The sequence below is a fragment of the Dipodomys spectabilis genome, unplaced genomic scaffold (genome assembly GCF_019054845.1).
Source record: "Dipodomys spectabilis isolate Male_0828 unplaced genomic scaffold, ASM1905484v1 ptg000215l, whole genome shotgun sequence".
Taxonomy (NCBI): Eukaryota; Metazoa; Chordata; class Mammalia; order Rodentia; family Heteromyidae; genus Dipodomys; species Dipodomys spectabilis.
The window spans coordinates 828,749-848,126 of record NW_024870892.1 but is presented as its reverse complement, the minus strand read 5'-3'; the positions used below and the strand labels follow the sequence as shown (position 1 = coordinate 848,126).

General features: G+C 37.6%; 1 protein-coding gene across 2 annotated transcripts in view; it reads right to left on the bottom strand.

The window, feature by feature from the left end:
- Itgbl1 (integrin subunit beta like 1) overlaps positions 1-19,378 on the bottom strand; it is a 170,991-nt gene that overhangs the window by 74,945 nt on the left and 76,668 nt on the right. Inside the window, exons 4-7 of one of the 2 annotated variants that reach the window (XM_042697231.1) lie at positions 15,228-15,350; positions 11,035-11,175; positions 9,186-9,326; positions 3,160-3,306 (exon numbers count right to left, since the gene is read on the bottom strand). In XM_042697231.1, coding sequence (XP_042553165.1) covers positions 3,160-3,306; positions 9,186-9,326; positions 11,035-11,175; positions 15,228-15,350 — 552 coding nt within the window. The remainder of the gene's footprint in view (positions 1-3,159; positions 3,307-9,185; positions 9,327-11,034; positions 11,176-15,227; positions 15,351-19,378) is intronic. The other variant, XM_042697233.1, reaches the window with a different exon arrangement.

Below are 19,378 nucleotides of genomic sequence, written 5' to 3'. Positions count from 1 at the left end.
CCTTTGCCTTCTCAAGAGCAGAAAATAGGATGAGTCAGATTATAACTACAATGACTATAGGAGCTAGATATATCTCCTATATGATACCTATAGACAATGAAAAAGAGAAATCAAGAGACTCTGGGGTTAATAAAGTATTTAAGAGATCCTGTGAGTTATTCTCTTACCTTCCAGACATAACATTCTACTTAGTCATCATCAGTAGAAGGAAGCAATCTAATTTAATTTCCAGCGGAGAAAAGGCCTTTACCAGGCCCTGAGGAACATCCTACCAGGAGAATTTTTCTCCCATCAGGGAGCCAGTGAGGCCCTCAGATTTGAGAACTGACAGGGCCTGTAATTGGTTTCCTCACTCATATAACCACAGCTGTGGTGTTCATTCAAAAACTGCAAAACTAATCCTTTCAGAGCTTTCATATTGGATGTTTGCTTCAAAACATTCAGTGCCAAGCAGTCTATAGATGTTGCTTCATGGGAAAGCAAAGGTTTCTGACCGCTGGTCTGAGCACCAGACTAGCTGTCATAAATCCTTAGTTTTCATTCTCAAAAACTGATTTTGTTATCCTTCCCAGGGAGATCATTTCACTCATGGATACCTCCATTTTTCTGTAAGGAAACTGGTGAAGCTTATTGCTTATCTGGAAAGTACTTCTAAAAGCTTAAGTGAATTTAATGTTTAAATCATGTTTAAACATGTATTCAGCATCTTTCTGATAAAATACATTTTAAATATACTTTACAGCTTTTGCATGGTAGCTAGTGGATCCTAGAAAAAATAGGAAACTAGTATGTATTTAAAGAACAAACCCTTAAGGATCAATGTATATAAGACCATACTAATTTTCTTGTACTTGTCTGATATATTTAAAATTAGCCAGACATGGTCATAGATGCTTGCGGTTCTAGGTACTCAGAAGTGAAGGTGAGAGGAATGTGGTTCAAGGCCCTCCCAGGAAAAAGTGAGCGGGAAACCTAATCTTAACATCAAACTAAGAGATATAGGACTGGAGTGAGAATGACCCAAGTGGTAGAGGGTTTGCAGCCCAAGGCCCCGAGTTTACTTTTAGCTTTAGCCTCAATGCAAACTAGGAATGCAAATGGTTTATCCTGTAACTTTTAAGTATGGGTGAATAACAGTAGTCTGAAGGAAATTAATTTTTTCTTAATTTAGAACTTCAAAAGCTTGACAGATCTATCCAGCACCATCCAATCATATTACTAAAACAAATGGAACCATGGTTCCTTCTGAGTTTATTGGTGAAAGATGGAGCCAGTCAGAAGAACTTCTGACATTAAAAATACTTCTACCCACATCCTATATATAATCATATACTATCCTATATAAAAAAGATCTCTTAAATACTTTATTAACCCTGGGGTCTCTTGATTTCTACTTCTCATTATCTATAGGTATCAAATAGGAGATATATCTAGCTCCTATCATTGTAGATATAATCTGATTCATCCTATTTTCCACTCTGGGAAAGACAAATAGAGAACCACCTTCTCCATTGTCAATCATTAGAAAAAAATATTGGGTTTAAAAATTCGTATGGTGCCAAGTACTGGAAGCTCATTCCTATAATCCTAGTTATTCAAGAGGCTGAGATCTGAGGATTGCAGTTCAAAGCCTGGGCAGGAAAGTCCATGAGATTCTTATCTCCAATTAGCCACCAGAAAACTGGAAGTGGTGCTGTGGCTCAAAGTGGTAGAGTACTAGATTTGAGAAAAAGAAGTTGAGGAACAGTACTCAGGCTCCAAGTTCAAGCTCCACAACCAACAAAAACAAAACTTAAAAAATTAAAAAAATCCAATAGCATACAAGAACTCAGAGGTTTTGAGACGATTTCTACATAAAGTGAATTTTAAATAATTTTAAAAGAGACAGTAAAGAGTGTTAATGATATGGAGGAAATGGAATTCTCAGACACTGCTGATAGAATGGACAATGTCAATATTTTAAAGAATGCCTTGCAATCGCTCAAAAAGTTAAAGTTCTCAGATGACTCATACTTTATGTACATGAGAAAGGAAAACCAATGCTCACACTAAAATTTTTTCATGAATGTTTGTCATTGTATTATTCGCAAAGAACAAATTGTAGAAAGTATAAAATTGGCTACATCATGACCTGATGAATGGATCCATAGCTATTATATCCAGTAAGTTAGCCATAAAACAAATGAAGTACTACTGCATGCCATAACCTTGTTCATCAACCTTGTAAACACAACACCAAGTGAAAAATGCCAGACAAAAGACTAAACGTATTATAATTCCATCTATGTGACATCACCAGAATAGACATTAGTACAATCAAAAGGCTGGGAATGGTAGAATCAGCACTGATATTAGGTACAGGTTTCTTTCTTGGACTGATAAAAATGTCTAATGTTGGTAGTCATGGTTGCATAATTCTGTAACTATGTTGTTGTTTTTTTAAACTGAGTTTTCAAACCCTTCCTAAGGCTATTTTATACTTTGCAAACTAGATTGCAATTAAAAAGTGCAATTTTTAAAAAGATGATTGCAATAAATAAGTTAACTTTCTGATCTAACATTCAAGTAACATTTTTCTTTCTTTTTTTTTTTTTTTTTTAATTTAATTTTATTTTATTTGTGCATTTTTCTTTCTTGTACAAAATTTGTAATAACTTCAATGGCTGTTTCCCCTGTGAGATATTTCATATTAACTTTCTGAGAGGTGAATTTATTTCTTATTTTGCTAAATCAAAAAGAATCCCTCAAGATGAATTTTTCCTTGTCCTGAAATTTGACCTGAACTGGTGGCAAAAGCACACCGGAGGTCACATGGTTTCTAAAATGACAAAGCGTATCCATGGCTGTCTATTTATGTGACGCTTTATCAAGAGCCAACACTATCTCCAAAATAATGGTATTAAGTTTCATAAATGTCAGTGGACAATTAGATGGCCTTATCCAGAAAGCTTTAAACAAATATGGCTTAAAAAATGTAACCCTGAACTGAACAGACCTGAACTGGAATTGAATAGACCTCAAAGCTAAAGTAGACTGGCAGAGAGGAAGTGGGGGAAGACAATTCTTCTGTACATGCTGGCACTCACAGAATCGGATTCCATGGAAGATGCTGGCTGGCTTTTAAGTAAGGCACAAGAGACCCATGCAAATGAGACTCACCCCTTCCAGAGCAAGGCAGCTCAGAGGTCCCCTGACACTTTCTGGAACTTTCCTCCGCAGAGAGTGGGCAGGATCGTGGATGCTCACACTTCTTCCCGTACCAGCCGGCTTTGCAGTCACATCTTCCACAGTTGCACTGCCCGTGACCTTCACCATGAAAGGAGCAGGAGAGCATGCACATGAGGACCATGGAGTCGGAATTCGTTCATAATTTCTGTTCTAACTGGACCTGTGGAAACTGAATCTGACACACACTATAAAACTTCAAGGCAAAGGCTAGCTTTCTCTCGCACTTGTCAGACACCCTTTTGTATGAATTAATCTTGAAAGGTAAGAAATACATCACTTTAAGATAAATATTTTACTGGGATTGTGTGCCTGAATCTATCAAATTCCAGATTCATGGTTTTCTGGACCCTAAAAGGAGCATTAGAAGGATTCAGCCATGAGAAATAAGAGACACATGAACAAACAAAAAACTTTTTTTCAAGCAGGATTTTTTTTTTTAACCTAATGAATCATTCAATGGATCTGTATCTGTGGAGGCCCCACAACCATAGGAAAATTAGAAGCCACAAACGACAAGGAAAAAAAACTCTGGCATTTGAAAGAGGTTGCTTTCATTCTTCCAGTTTAATTAAGTTATTTCCTACAGCTCAAAAAATTTATATTTTAAAGTGTACAACCTGCTGCTTTCGTAGGCATGGACATCTTGTGAAAGAATCTGATTTCTTTTTTTTTACCTGTGCGCATTGAGTTTTCCTAATATCATTTATTGAGGAGCCTATCCCTTATCCATTGCATATTTTTGATGCTTTTGTTGAACATTAGTTGACCATTCAGAAACAAGTTAATTTCTGGACATTTTTCTGTTGGTCTGTGTGCAAGTTTTTATGCTAGAACCATATTCTTTTTATTTTAATAAATTTTTTTATTTTGAAAATACTATACAGAGGGTTTACAGTTACATAAGCAAGGTAATGAATACGTTTCTTATCAAGCATTGTTGCCTCCTCCTTTGTTTTTCTCCTATCATCCCTTCCCCCCACCTCCACAACTTTGATAACTACAATTCTTTAAAATTATTGAAGCAAGTCATCATGATTCTATTGCATTTTGAGGATTACTTTTCTGTGAAAAATGGCATGGAAATTTTGATAGGAGTTTCATTGGTTTCAGTGTACAGAAGTCACTCCTTGGTTAATTTCTCCCCAAACATATTATTGTGTGTTTTCTTAATTTCTTTTATAGAAAATTTGTTGAAATACAATCTTATCTTCTGTACCTCTACACTTTATTTCCATTTGCATTTAAGATATACTATAGGCTTTGCCAAGAGACACTTAGCCTAAAGCCAGTAACTTGTCTGGAGTTCACAATCCTTATCAACCAGCCTTGTATATAAGAAAGAAATGAGGACATATGTTAGAGTCCTGGACCCATACAAAGAGAGTTGGTAAAGAATTGTGAGGAGAAATGGTATCATCAAGTTAAGAATCTATTTTTTTCAAACATTAGGCTCAACTCCTAGCTTCTGTTATCTACAGAGTAAAGCTGGTCAAATGACAACCTCTTTGAAGTTGTTTCTTCGGTTTTGAACAGGGCAACATATATTATCCATTTATGTGAAGCACCTTATATATGTTAATGGACATGAAAAAATGAACTACTGATATTTTTATACATTGGAGCCCATGTAATCAAGAATGGTAATTTCAACTAAGCTATTTATTTACTTATTTATTTTGGTGGTAGTTGTGGGGCTTGATCTCAGGGTCTGGGCACTGTCTCTAAGCTCCTTTGCTCAGGGCTAGCGCCCTACCACTTTGAGCCACAGCTCCACTTCCAGTGGTTTGAGTAGTTCACTGGTGGTAATAGTCTCACAGGGACTTTTTTTCCCCAGCTGGCTTTGAACCATCAGATCTCAGCCTCCTGATTAGCTCAGGTTACAGGCGTAAGCCACCAGCACCCAGCCAACTAAGCATTTTAAAATTCATAATAAATATCTAGATCTGCATCGTTACAAATACAAAATAGAAAAGCAGATTTCTATCATTGCTGCAAAAATCTATATGAATTCTAAAGAAAATGAAATACCATGTTTTACAAGTATGCTAAGTACCATAGTAAGTGGTTAAAACCCATGCTATTTTTTCCTGTGGTATCTGATCTAATGAATATCATGCAAATTAAAATTTTCTTTCATTAAAGACTGGCTCTTTATTATATCAACATTTCTTGAGATTTGTAGTTCTATCTTCTGAGTTTAAAGACATTGGTCAATACATCTGCAGAAGCTTTTCATCCTTCATTAACCTGGCTCATTATAGGGCAAATCACAAAATTACAGGTCAAAGTAGAGTAACATATTAGAGATCATTTAGTGAACACTGTTTATCATACATTAAATTCAATTTAATGAATATTTATTTCAATTTCTCTTCTGGACTTACTAATCTCTCAAAATCAATTAACTATACCGAAGATGGGGAGAATGAGTTATTCAGTAGGGATATAATTAAGATGAAGAAGAGTTTAGGAATGAAAAAATCTAGTTAACATTAAAACCTTTCGACTACCCCAACTTATATCAGGGTCTTTCATAAAGGGCATAAGAAATCTGTCTTTTATTTATATATGCCACTCCTCTGTCTCAGCCTGAGCTCAATTTAATTTGTCTTTCACATGGAGAAAACTAAAAGAAGAATATTTTTTCACATCGATCTAAAATATAACACTTCCATGCTAGTTTGTCAAATCTGTGTATATTTTCAGCCTGTGGGAATTAATTTCATTGCTTCTAACAAGTATTCCTTAAACTGTGTAGGCAGAAGATCAACAAAGTAGAGATGAAAGATATAGAATGTTGTTGTTTATCCCTGATCTCAAACATCAGAAAAATTAAACATAAGAGAATTATTTCTAAAAGACCTATGTGCATGCACTAGTACATAAACATGCCCACACACACACACACACACACACACACACACACACACATGCACAGTACTAGAAGACCACATAATGAGTATAGTTGACATAATCTGCATGCTGTAAATGGTAATGCAGTCCAATCTACAGCACATGGACAAGAAAGGTTTCAGTGTGATCAGTCATCCAGTGGTCATGGTGAGGAGTCACAGACTGACCTTCTCTGACTGTTCTAACAATGGTGTGAACACCAAAACATTCTTTATTTGCAATCACTGAGCTTTTTTTTTAGTTAAATTATCTAAACTCCAGAAATATTAGTCCAGTACAAATGTAAGTGAATCTATTCCAGACAAAAACACTTTTGCTGGAAAGAATATTTCTTCTTCATCTTTTGTTTTTAATGATGGAAAAAATCCTGTTAATGGAAATCTGGTGTTTGCAAGTTGCTATTTACAAAATAACGTGTTGATCATCAAGAGAAAAATGTTTAGGGAATGATTAGATGTATCTCGCATTTGTTATTTTTAGAACTCTATTCAATATATTGATTTTATTTTCAAGATAATGCAGGCTGAATATACTTAACATTTCTCTTTAGTTTCTTTTTCCTAAATGCTTTGGTAACCCACAAGGAATAATTACCCCACATTAGATAGTTCTGGCAAGTGATTCCATTTTCCAACCTAATGCAACACAAAGTCAAAACTACCCTTATATTTTTTTAAAATCATTCTGGCAGGCAGGACAAGCTAAAGGCATTGAAGGTCACAGTGCAGCAAATGTTTCCAGTTATGAGATTTGAGGAAATAGACCAAGATTGGTAAGCAGCCATCAGGGATGAAGGCATTATTTCAGGATCAGGAAGTAAATTGAGTTCAGCAAACAGAACAGTTGGCACAAAATGGGATGGCTGGCATCCCCAATGTGTCTACACTTAAATAATGTCTACAGTATCTCCCTGTGTGTATATGTGTATTCATATACATCTAAGCAAAGGAGTCTTGCTTGTTATTTATGAATAAACATACATATAGATATACAATAGACACACACACACACACACACACACACACACACACACTATGGATGATAAACCAGAAATAAACCTGATCAATTTCGAGTAGGCAGGTAACACACTTTAGTAATTATACCCTAGTACCCATCACATACTAGTACAAAATATTTATATTTGGGTGTAATATGGATGGAACAGGAGTGAAAAAAAAATGAGAATGCCAACTTAAGCACCAACTTAAACTAATCCTCCAGGAGATCTCTCTTGGACTTAAATAAGACCGATAGTCTCAGGAAGGCATGAACAGAGGCTAAAAATAAAACTGCATTTCATCTAAGCTTTATTACATCCCAGCCTTGCAAGAATTGCTGGAGAATACTGATGCAGTTGGGTTCCTTCTGTCTCATAACACAATAATCCACTGCATGGCATTCTTCCTACAGAGCATCTTACAGTGGTAATTAGGAAACCTGTGAAGTCTAACAGCTCTCTAAGCACATGATATAGAATCCCACAGATTTAGTGAAGAAATCCTCCTGAGATTGGTGCCTGCCCCAGATCCTCAAAATGTTCAGAAAAGATTAGTTTTTAAAAGAAGTTTGGCCGTGGAAGGATGGAAAAGAGCTCTTCCTCACCAGAACAAGTAAAATTGAACAGTCTTATTTGCATCACTTGGAGATTGAATTTGTTGCATACTTCTGTGTTTTCAGATGCTACTTGATAGCAGGTTGAGTTGTGTCAAGGTACTTAATTTACCTAAAAGTGTTTCCTTTTCTGTAAAACTGTAGATAATAATCTCTACCTCTTTGTGTTAGTATGGAAATAAAATGAAATGAGCTGTTTGAAAGGACACAGTCAGAGTCTGGCAGAATAGGAGCTCGGTTTATGTGGATTTTTTTTTCTTTCCTAAATCTCACTCTAAATGTTGGGAGATGGGCTGGGGGGTGCTGGGGGGGGGCTGGCCAGTTCAACCCTTTTGAATCAATTCAAAGTAAAATCACAATTATAGATTAGGGTCTTATGGCTCAGATCACAGTCCATTGTCCCCAAAGCTTCCTTGCCTTTCTGGCTACACCTACAGCATGTGTGCCATATGTAAAGGGTGAAGTCTCCTATGGCCAGATATTCTCCTGACCAACTCCACTGGCCACGAGGCCATAGCTGCCCAATTGCTTGCCTACCTCTCTCTGGAATCTCACAGGGGAGAGAAGAAATGAAATGTAGGGAAAAGGAAATCAGGGCAGAGAGGAGAGAGAGGGAATGGCTGAGGTGGAAAATTCAGCTCCAGGAAGGACTTGTTAAAGTCACTACACTAGCTTAATGTACAGTAGGTCTAAGCCTAACTAGCTCACAACAACAACCATGAGCTTATCAAAGCACCAAAGTGCTAAGCTATCATTACCCAGTCCTCTTCATGGTTTTTTGACCCTGAACTGTCACAAAATATAGAGTAATTTTGAATCACAGAAATACCTTACAACATTTTGAAACTCTTCATTGATATTAAATTCTAGATCATACTACAGATTAATTTGCATATAAATCCTAATGAAGAGATACTATCTTACATTTTATTGGTTTGTTTGTTTGTTTTTGGTCGGTCATGGGGCTTGACCTCTGGGCCTGGGCGCTGTCCTTCAGCTCTTGCCTGGGCGCTGTCCTTCAGCTCTTCAGCTCAAGGTGAGCGCTCTACCACTTGAGCTACAGTGCCACTTCCCTATCTTACATTTTATAATATGTCACCACAGTTATCCCAATGCACAAGCCTGTCATCAGCTCTGCTAGTTTTGTCTTCACAGAGTTCAGTTGAGCTGAGATCAGGAGCTAGTGGTTCACTGATGAGCAATTCGACTGATTAACTTTGAGGGAGTGGATAGGTTTCCATCTCAAGCCTTTGTCAACTGTATGCATTCTCCAGCAGGGTCCTAGCTCACAAGTTTGTTAGCAGGAGCACTGAAAATATCAAATGTTTTACACTGCAATTTCTTTCATGGTATCTTTAAGAATCAGGATGAACCCTGCACACAGGCACATGAGTATCTTGTTATTGGAAAATAGGAATCCAGGGCAAACTTACCTGAACAGAAGTCATCAGAATATCGGTCATAGACAGGTCTGCAATCCCTCTCATCACACTCACAAGTGTCCCCATGAATGTCACCCCAGTCCCCTGTGGGATCCACGTCATGGCAAGAACATTCGCCACACACACAGGTCCCTGCATGGGAGAAAGGAGGCAAGAAAAGTGACCCGTCCCACTGTTTTCCTGTCGCTTCCTTCCTATTGGAAAAATCTACATAGATAGACAAAATATTCTAAAAAGAAAAAATAAACACCATCTGATAGAGGAGATTCCTGTTAGCAATCGCTAGTTTCCTACATAGGTACCAGTTGGATTAAAGAATCAAATGGAGCCGGGTGCTGGTGGCTCATGCCTGTCAACCTAGCTACTCAGGAGGCTGAGGACTGAGGATCACGGTTCAAAGCCAGCCCTGGTAGGAAAGTCCATGAAACTCTTATCTCCAACAAACCACTAGAAAGCCGGAAGTGGTGCTGTGGCTTAAGCGGTAGAGTGCTCGTGCCTTGAGCTGAAGAGCTGAGGGACAGCGCCCAGGCCCAGAGTTCAAGCCCCACCACTGCCAAAAAAAAAAAAAAAAAAAAAAATCAAATGGACAAAATTAAACCATAAAATAAGAACAAAATTCCTCTTTGTTCAAAACACCAAAAACAGTATTATTTAACTATAAACAAATCTGAAATTGGGTTTAAGACCAAAACAGCTAAAACAAATGTTTCCTATGCATGTAAACGAGGAACACTCTCATAACTATATAAATAATTCTTGAGAATTTAAATACACAAAAGATATCTAAAGTAAAATAGGTGAAGGTGAAGAACAGTTTCATAGAGACTAATGATCAACATGAAGATTGTTGACCACAGCCTTCCAATGTTACTAAGGACTGGGAATGAGAGCAATTTAAAACAATAATGAGGTAGAGTTATTCTGGATGTTAGATTGTCATGAATCAGAGAGACGCTGGTATGGAGGGCTGCTGGGGATGAGGGAATTATAGACATTCTCTGGTTTCAAAGTGCAAATTTTTGGGGCACACCATCTTGTGCCACCTCATATTTTGGACATATACTACTATTTGGAGGAACAAGCTACTTCAATTAATGTATCCACAAAAAAGGAATATCCACCGAAGTACCTGTTCTGGAATACAAGGTCTGATTGGATTTATGTGATTAAAAAGCTATGGATGGAGCCTGCAGTTGTTGGTGTTGGAACATGAGTGAGAAATTAGTGTAGCACCAATTCATCTGTAACATGGACTTAAGCACAGTCATTAAGAGTAATAATTAGGTAATGACCTCAATTTCTTAAATTTGCTGAGACTTGCTTTATGACCCAGAATGGGGTCTGTTTTGAAGACTGTCCAGTAGACTACCAAGAATAATGTGTAGAAGTTCACTTCATGCACATCAATTTGACATTTCATCCATGCCTTCCATTACTTACAATTAAGACATGAGAGTTTTCTGAATGCTCTCTGCGTAATTAGATGTTCCTGCTGTCTGTGGTTCTGTTAGTCAAGAGACATTTAGTAAAAGTATCCACAGACAAGACTTTGCCTTTTAGCTGGGCTGTGTCATTTCTGGATGGTTGCCGAAGAAATTCCTCTTGTTAACTATTTGCTCAGCGAGGCTTAAAGAATGATAACAACTGTCTTACCTCTCCATTTTCTACTCAGGAAGGTACAAGAAAGAGAAGACCCTTGGCAGAGTAAGTGTTGTTTTAGATCAAAGCAAATGTCTCTAGGAGATGCCTTCCTCCCACACTGAAGGAAGCACAGAGGGGTGTTAACAATTAAGAGCTGTGTTTGTCGCCAATGATGTAGAAACATGTATGAATGACACACCTCTGTTGCTGCAGATTTGGCCATCTGGAGATGTGCATCTTCGCTTGCTTTCCCAGGGGGTGATGTCGCACTGGAATTCGCATTTATCTCCATGCCAACCAGCCTCGCAGTAACAGTTTCCACAGTAACACTTCCCGTGGCCTTCCCCCAAAAGAATTTTACATAGTAAAGAAAAAAGCAACTTTTCAAAGCAGCATTAACTTTCTGCCTCTTTGTGATCATATGCACCTTTGGAAATGATATCAAGGCTCTGAGTACCTTACTTAAAATAATCAAATTATATAGCTACTTCTCAAAACATCATAATCGAGCCTATAACTACATGACTCTATAAACAAAGCAAGCCAACATGTTGATAGGAGGCTGATTCAAATCAAAGTATTTTTTTTAAAGAAATGACATGAATGATTGTGCAAGTCTCTCGGATGTATACATCAAACTCAAATATATACTGGCCTTCATTCTAAGGGTATTTCTTGAATCATAAATTAAATTCATTTATTTGAAATCAAGTACTGAGAAAGCAATGGTGCATATTTACTTAGCTACACATTATTAATCACTGGACAATTTTTAAACCAGAGGGAATATTTTATCATTTCATTCAGCTGTTCCCCACAAGCTGTTGTGTTCTACCATGTAGAAAAGAGGCTCTCCACTAACTCCGTGTCTGGTTCTGATTTACACTAATAAAATACCGAGAATCCTACACAGGAACTTGATCCAATTCTCAGCCTAGGGCCAAGTGACTACAAACGATACTGAGAAGTACTCTTCATTTGGGGTCTAGATCCCACACTTTAGTATCCACCTTCCCATAACCTGTTAGGTGTTCATTCCTGTATCTAATCAAGCTACCTGTATTGAACTGTCACATACATCATCCATTCAAGTTTAGCCAGTTTTCTGCAAATTTCCCAAAGATGGCATTTACCCTCAGATTCACTTCCTGTGCCCTCTCCTTAATAGTTATGCCACCCAAGGATGAATGAAAGCCCTTGTGCCTTGGATTCTTTCTAGTCAAGATGTTCTGTTTCGTAGGCATTTGCATCTTCTACACTGGTGACTAAATTATTGGTTGTTCCAACTCTCTTCTACTGAAGCCATAATTCTATGGAATTTTAAGAACCCATGGAAAAATGACAGTGCTTCCATTTTTCAATTGCTTAAAGGCATATTTTCATTCTAACGTTATGGCATCACTAGCCAGGGTGAAGAACATTAGCAGGGCCAAGGATTGAGTCTCCTACTCAGTTCATGATTTGATGAGACACATGCATGACAGAGACAGACAGAGAGGAAGAGTTATAGAGGAAAAAAGGCGCTCATGCACTTAATAGTATGACTTCTAAGTGAATTCCAACTGAAATACCGCTCATTAATTTCATAGACAATGATCATTCCTACAACAAATTTTTATTTTCAATTTTTATTATGAAATTGTTCATTTTTTTATCTTTGAAAGGTCTCTAATGGTGCACACAGCAAAATCACCTTCTAGTGTCTCACCACAAGCCTCGGGAACTTGAAGATTGCATTGGAAAATAGCATGACTGGGCATTAGTTGTTTGAGATTCAATCAATTTCTTACACTGTACAAATTATTACCTCTAGAGTTTTAGAATATACATATATATATATGTATGTATGTATATGCATCCTTGTTTATATACATATAAATGTATATATGTAAGGCTTACCATAATACCAACCAATATATAAACCTATGTACTTCACACTTAAGCTCTATTTTTTTTTTTGTTGGTCATGGGGCTTGAACTCTGGGCCTGGGCACTGTCCCTCAACTCTTCAGCTCAAGACTAGTGCTCCACCACTTGAGCAACAGCACCACTTCTGGCTTTTTCTGCTTATGTAGTGCTGAGGATCGAACCCAGGACCTCATGCATGGGAGGCAAGCACTTTACCACTGAGTGACCTTTTCAGCCCACACTCAAGTTCTTTGTATATCTATAAATTCAATTGTGAATTAGAGTTTTCCTAAGAAACCATTAAAATAGGGGCCAATAAACAAAATGGGTTCAAGTAAAACTACACCTACATGCAGAGGTGAACAAATTACACTCATATCCATACACCTCACATGGAAAATACTGTAACAAGAAACATTGGGATAATTAATATAAAATATAAGTTTCAGGAAAGCATTTTTCATGCAATATCCATAATTCTAATTCTGTTTTATGGAAACAGAGAAGAAAAATCTCCATTGATGAGATAAACATTCATCTCTCAACAGAGTTTTTTTATATGAACAACAAATGAAAAAATCTACAATCCTAGGCAATGTGACTGTCATATAATGTTTCCTGGATCCTGATGTCTGTGCTCAGAGACCTTGTACCATCAAATTGCCTAAGCCCCTAACAAATGGATAAAATAAGTAAGAAGAATGAGATTTAAACATTTCCTGTTGTATTTTTTCAAATTTTATATTTACAAATAAAAATAGACTTTAGTTTGGTGGAGTGACTCAGAACATGATCTACCCAAAGTGTGCTCCTTTTTTTTTAACCTGTATCAATTGAAAGTGAAATCTCAAGGGTATAAATATTTAATGATTATGGATAGATTCATCTATTTGTTCTAACTGCTTTTCACTGATACATTTAGGAGAAAATAGTGAGCAGTATCTAGCTGAAGTCACTGGCCTGAGAAAGAGAGAGAGGGAGAGAAAGAAAAAGAGAGAGAGAGAGGGAGAGAATGAGAGAGAGAGAGGTGTCTGTGTCTGCCTGTGCCTTTGTGTATGCACCAGTCCAGTACTGGGGCATAAACTCAGGTCCTAGGTGCTGTCCCTCAGCATTCCTTGAGTCTGACACTCTACCCCTTGAGCCACAGCTCCATTTCCAGCTATTTGGTAGTTAACTGGAGACGAGAATCTCACAAACTTTCCTGACTGGCTGGGTTTGAACCATGATCCTTAGATCTCAGCCACCAAACCAGCTAAGATTACAACATGAAGCCACTAGCTCTGGGCAGGAGAATTTTGTGTGTGTTTGTGTGTGTGTGTGTGTATTATTTGATACTAGTACATTGTTCAATCAGGAGACAAGACAGAAAGAACAGGCAAGTCTACAGCAAAAGTGTCCATATAACTCTACTACAGGAAGGAAGCTAGGTAAAAAAAAAAGGGGGGAGGAAAGGGGGTAACTGGTAAGATACTAGTGACACTTTGCCCCTATTTGTCGGTTAGTAATCTTTATCCCTGTTTGTCCCTGATCGTTCTAAGGAAGATACTTCTCTAAGATGACTATTTTCCTGCATGCAGGACAAGCTGCCATGGACCAGGTAATAACTCTTATGTTCAATATCAGCAAAGAAAAATTGGCATAGATAAAACAATTCTTATTGTACCCTATGCTCATTTTGCTGAGCCAGTAAAAGCTGCAAATGGAAATTCTGAGCAAGGGTTTATGGACAGATTAGGAAACTACAGGTGGTGAAGAGGGATTCTCAGAGAACTCTAAATACAAGGCACTGATGGAATTCTGAACAGTAAGGGATCAAGAACACATCCTTAGTGTCAGATAGACATGAGTTCCTGTTCTACTGTAACTGATAGAATTGCCCTAGGTAAACCACCCAAGATAACCAAGTTCTAGCTTCTACATCTAGTTGTGTATATAAAACTCTGCAATAATTCTTACCCAAGAATAATGTGAGATACAACAGAATCAGTGTAAAGCATTAATTATAGTATTTGACACCAGCAATCTATTGTACCGACTGGTACAAAAGAAAAACAGATTGAATAACAGTGATGCATAAAGGTCATGGAAAGTGGAGACAAGTAAACGAGGATAATAATTCCATTCAACATCAGCATCCATAGTAAGACAAGGCTTATGTTTTACAAACAATGTAGTTAAGAGACAGGGAGATGACTTAGAAAAACACTGGATAAAGCAAACAACAAAGATGGCATCTAGTGACACTTCAAAGCTATGTAGTTCGCTTGTTGCAATCTGGTTGAGCCTTTCTTCCAGGGACAGTTCGGTTTCACATTCAAAAAGAATCATTTCACATTCTTTATAAATGCAGCATTTTCCAAATAAACACAGGATCAAACTAAATGAGTTCATCTAAACAGAAATTTTTATAAAGATTAGAGTAAAATGAAATAAGTGTGGAAAAAACCCAGATTAATTATTCATTTTCACGGTTGCTATACATACCTCCACAAATTTCTTCTGTTTCATCATCTATGCATTCTCTATCATCACATTCGCAAAATTTACCATAAACCAGTCCATTTCCGTCTGAATCGTCACACTTACATCTGCCACAGTGACATGTACCTAAGCCATTGAAATGGAGAAAAAAAATCAATGCACGCATATAAATCACAATTAATGAAGTTTTATCTTGTTTCTTTTAAGAGGATAGACAACGCAGGTCCATTTAAAATTCTAATTATGTACTTCTGTGGGTATGATGAGATAGAGAATAATCCACTCCTTTTGGAAATTACTGTGGCCCGGCAATTATATTTTCTATCATCACATAGCTATTACTATTGACCTCTGATAGTTTAATGAATGTAAATGTGACCTTGACCTTCCAGAGTGCTGAACCACTTCCCACAAGTGATGCATGAATGAATATCTTCTGATTACACCTGGGTCTGAAGTGAACTAAAGCAGAAAATTCTAAGCTTGTGAGGCAAGTACCCTTGCTTATCTTCCCCACCAGTATTTATTCATTGCTTTGCACAGTGTTTGAACATATTATTTATATAATAAATATTTGTGGAAATAATTCATTAACAAATGAATAAATGAAAAAAATTATAAGTCCCTGATAATCTCCTATTCCCAGTATTCACTGATACCCTTGTTCTAATAGGACTACAGTAGGTTTGCTTAGACAAAGGTTCCTGGGACCTCAACCCAATTTCAAGGCAGCTCAGAGGGATACAGAGACACTGAAGTCATACTGTCTGCTACCACAGACACATATTAATCTAAGTCTGAAGGCTCAGCTGCATCCCACAAGAGTGATTTCACTGACAGGCATGTAGCATTCTAATGATACTGAGGATGTTTACTTGAGGAAATTTTTCTTTAATATATATTCTTTTCAAATTTTAATTGATATAGCAATCTTCATATAAAAAGACTTTTATCTGTCAAGGAACACCACCCTAGACTCAGGAACTCTCATAGGAGACAAGTCAACCATAACCCTCCTCTCAGTATTTTATGTGAGTAGAATTAAATGTGCTAAAATAGATAGTGATGTGAACGGTGTTGCAAAAGCACATAGCAAGTGGAGTTGGCTGAAACCTGGAGGTCAAAGGGCATCCCCAAGGAAGTAGCCGAGAAAAACAGAGCCAAGCACAATACCCAACCAGCTTAGGAAAAGTGAGATGGTGGAGAGAATCAGTTCCAGCAAGAGAATATAGCACACAGTCAGTAAAAGGACACAAAAGAATGGACCAGGTCAAAGAAGATAGAGAATATAATGTAAAAGTGATGTGAAATGGATAAGATAAAGGGGCAGTTTATGGAAGTTTTATATGTTATATGAAAGATACCTAAGTTTGCTGCAAGAACGGGAAGTCACAGAAGTGTTCTCAGCAAGGGGTCACATGATGGGGGGGACTCAGCTGTCACATAAACAATGAGCTGAAATGAATAAAAAGCACATGCAAGAAAATGAGTCAAAAGACTCCTACATTTGTCCTCAGGAAAGAAGACAGAGGCTCAGCGAATGGTGGCACTGAGTTTAGTCAGAAAACACATTTTCAGGAACATTTTCACAAGAAAGAACAGACAGAATTTGGTGACTAATTGGGTGTGACAAATGAAGGATGGGGAGGAACCAAAGACCCTACTTGTCTTGAGTGACAGGATACTAGCAATTCTGTCAGCAGTACTTGGGGAAGAGAAAGGCTTAGGATCAGGACAGATTTGCAGTCAGATTCAGATTTTTAACTCTCATCATCTGTGCACTTTTAAGGCTGTGGTTATTTTTCACCTTTTATTCCCTGATTCCAATCTGCAACCCATCTTTAGTTCATACAGTGGCTGCAAGGATGAAGTAGTAATTTGCCTACCAGGCATCTTTCTAAACACACTGCCATGTTGAGTTCAGAAGAGGCATTCAGAAAAGCTGAGATTATTTTCTTTGCATTAAGATACTAAGCAGGGCTGGGAAGGTGGCTCAGTGGTAGACCGCTTGCCTTGCATGCCTCAGGCCTTGGGTTCTATTCCTCAGCACCATATAAGCAAAAAGAAAAAAGCTGGAAGTGGTGCTGTGGCTCAAGTGGTAGAGCGCTAGCCTTGAGCTGAAGAGCTGAGGGACAGCGCCCAGGCCCAGAGTTCAGGCCCACGACCAGACCCCCAAAAAACAAAAATAAACAAAAAAAATGATACTAAGCAAATTCACTGGATTTCAAATATTTTTCTATGGATTTACCCTGTACTTATAGACCTTAATAATATTCTCCTTCCAGTGCCTTCTGTATTATTCTGTTACCCAGATTACTGGAAATTTGCTATAATTTGAAAGTCTTTCTCTCACAAGTACCTGTAAATGGTGACTTTGACTTTATTATTTTTGTTTTTTTGCCAGTCCTGGGGCTTGTGAACTCAGGACCTGGGCACTGTCCCTGAGCTTCTTTAGCTCAAGGCTAGCACTCTACCACTTGAGCCACTACACCACTTTTGGCTTTTCCTGTGTACATGGTACTGAGGAATCAAACCCAGGGTTTCATGCATGCTGGGCAAGCACTCTACCACTGAGCCACATTCTCAGCCATCCAAAATGGTGAATTTTACAAAACTTGAGTTTGTTATTTTCAACCTTGAGATTGAACAGTCATGTGAATTTGACTTCTATTAAAGTTGAGAATTATTTTAACTCATAAAAGTTATCTGAAATCTAATGCTTCAATTCCTACTATTGCTTTATCCATTTTTTCTATCACCCTTATTTTTATTTTCACATCTTATTCTGTCTTTCTTTCACCTGCGTATCTAGTCATTTAACTTCCTTGGGAGCTATGACATTAACAGAGAGCTATAGGAGATAACAATATGAAAAAAATTAATTAAACCACAGATTAGAAGAATAACACAAACATTGTAAGTGTACATATATCAATATGTAGTATATTGAGTGGATATGTGTTTATAAACATCCCTGTATATAAATGTGTATTCTAAAATCATATATAATATATATTGTATATATGCATATCTATATAAAAACAGAAGATATATAATAGTAACACAATAAATTAGTGTCAAATAATGAATAGAAGTGATAAACCTCAGTGTGAAAGAGGAAAGACATAGGGCAGGAGTAATTTCCTGAGTTGGTATGTCATACATGGTACAGAATTCCAAGTGGAAAGGAAGAAAAGTTTTGCTCCTGAAGAAAATGGCTAGGATAAGGAGTAAGGAAGTTGTACAAAAAAACCTCTTGAAGAGTCTGGTTTGAATTTGGAGAAAGGGTAAGTTGAATGTGATCAAGAATATTGATTAAGCAACCAGGCACTAGAGGCTCACACCTGTAATCTTAGCTACTCAGAAGCCCGAGCTGTGGAGAATCATAGACTGAAGGAAGTCCAGGCAGAAAACTCCACAAAACTCTTTATCCTGTTTACTTGGCAAGAAGTCAGGACTAGAGGTAGGGTATCAGCAATAAGCAAAAACTTCCAGGGGAGTGTATGAGGTCCTGAATTGAAGCGCTAATATCAGTACAAGCACACACACACACACACACACACACACACACACACACACACACACACAGAGCATATTGGTTAATGATTTTAGATATTTCATGGGAATCCAGTAGTCTGCTATAATTTAGAAGCAGTGTAACTTGGTTAGGGCTGTGTACACAGAAGTTGCAGCGAAATATATATATATATTTTCTTCTGTAAAAATGGGAAGGAACAGAGTCTTCCTCCAAATTCTACAACTCCTCACTGATGTCTCCCACTGGAGGACTGTCTCATCTACACATGTAAACCATTTCTGGCTGGTGTGGGAAGTTTACAACCGTCAGAGACTTCCTGTCTCACCATTCAGCGGAATTCACAGGAAGGGCATATGGGAGCCCAGGCAAATGCGCCAGACTCCTGCGCTCATGGTGTGTCATGCTGCTTCTCTTGCTTGGTTGCCAATCAACTCACTCTCTACAACTGATCTTCTGAGTTACACTAGTTATTTTAGCTCTGTTTTTTCATACTGCCTAATATAGCTGGCTCTTTCTAGGATGATTTACCAAACTGGAACAGCAGGCAGATTCATGAGCCAAGACACAGAGGCACACAAGCCTCACCTTGATCACTATCTTGTCACTGTTCTTGGCC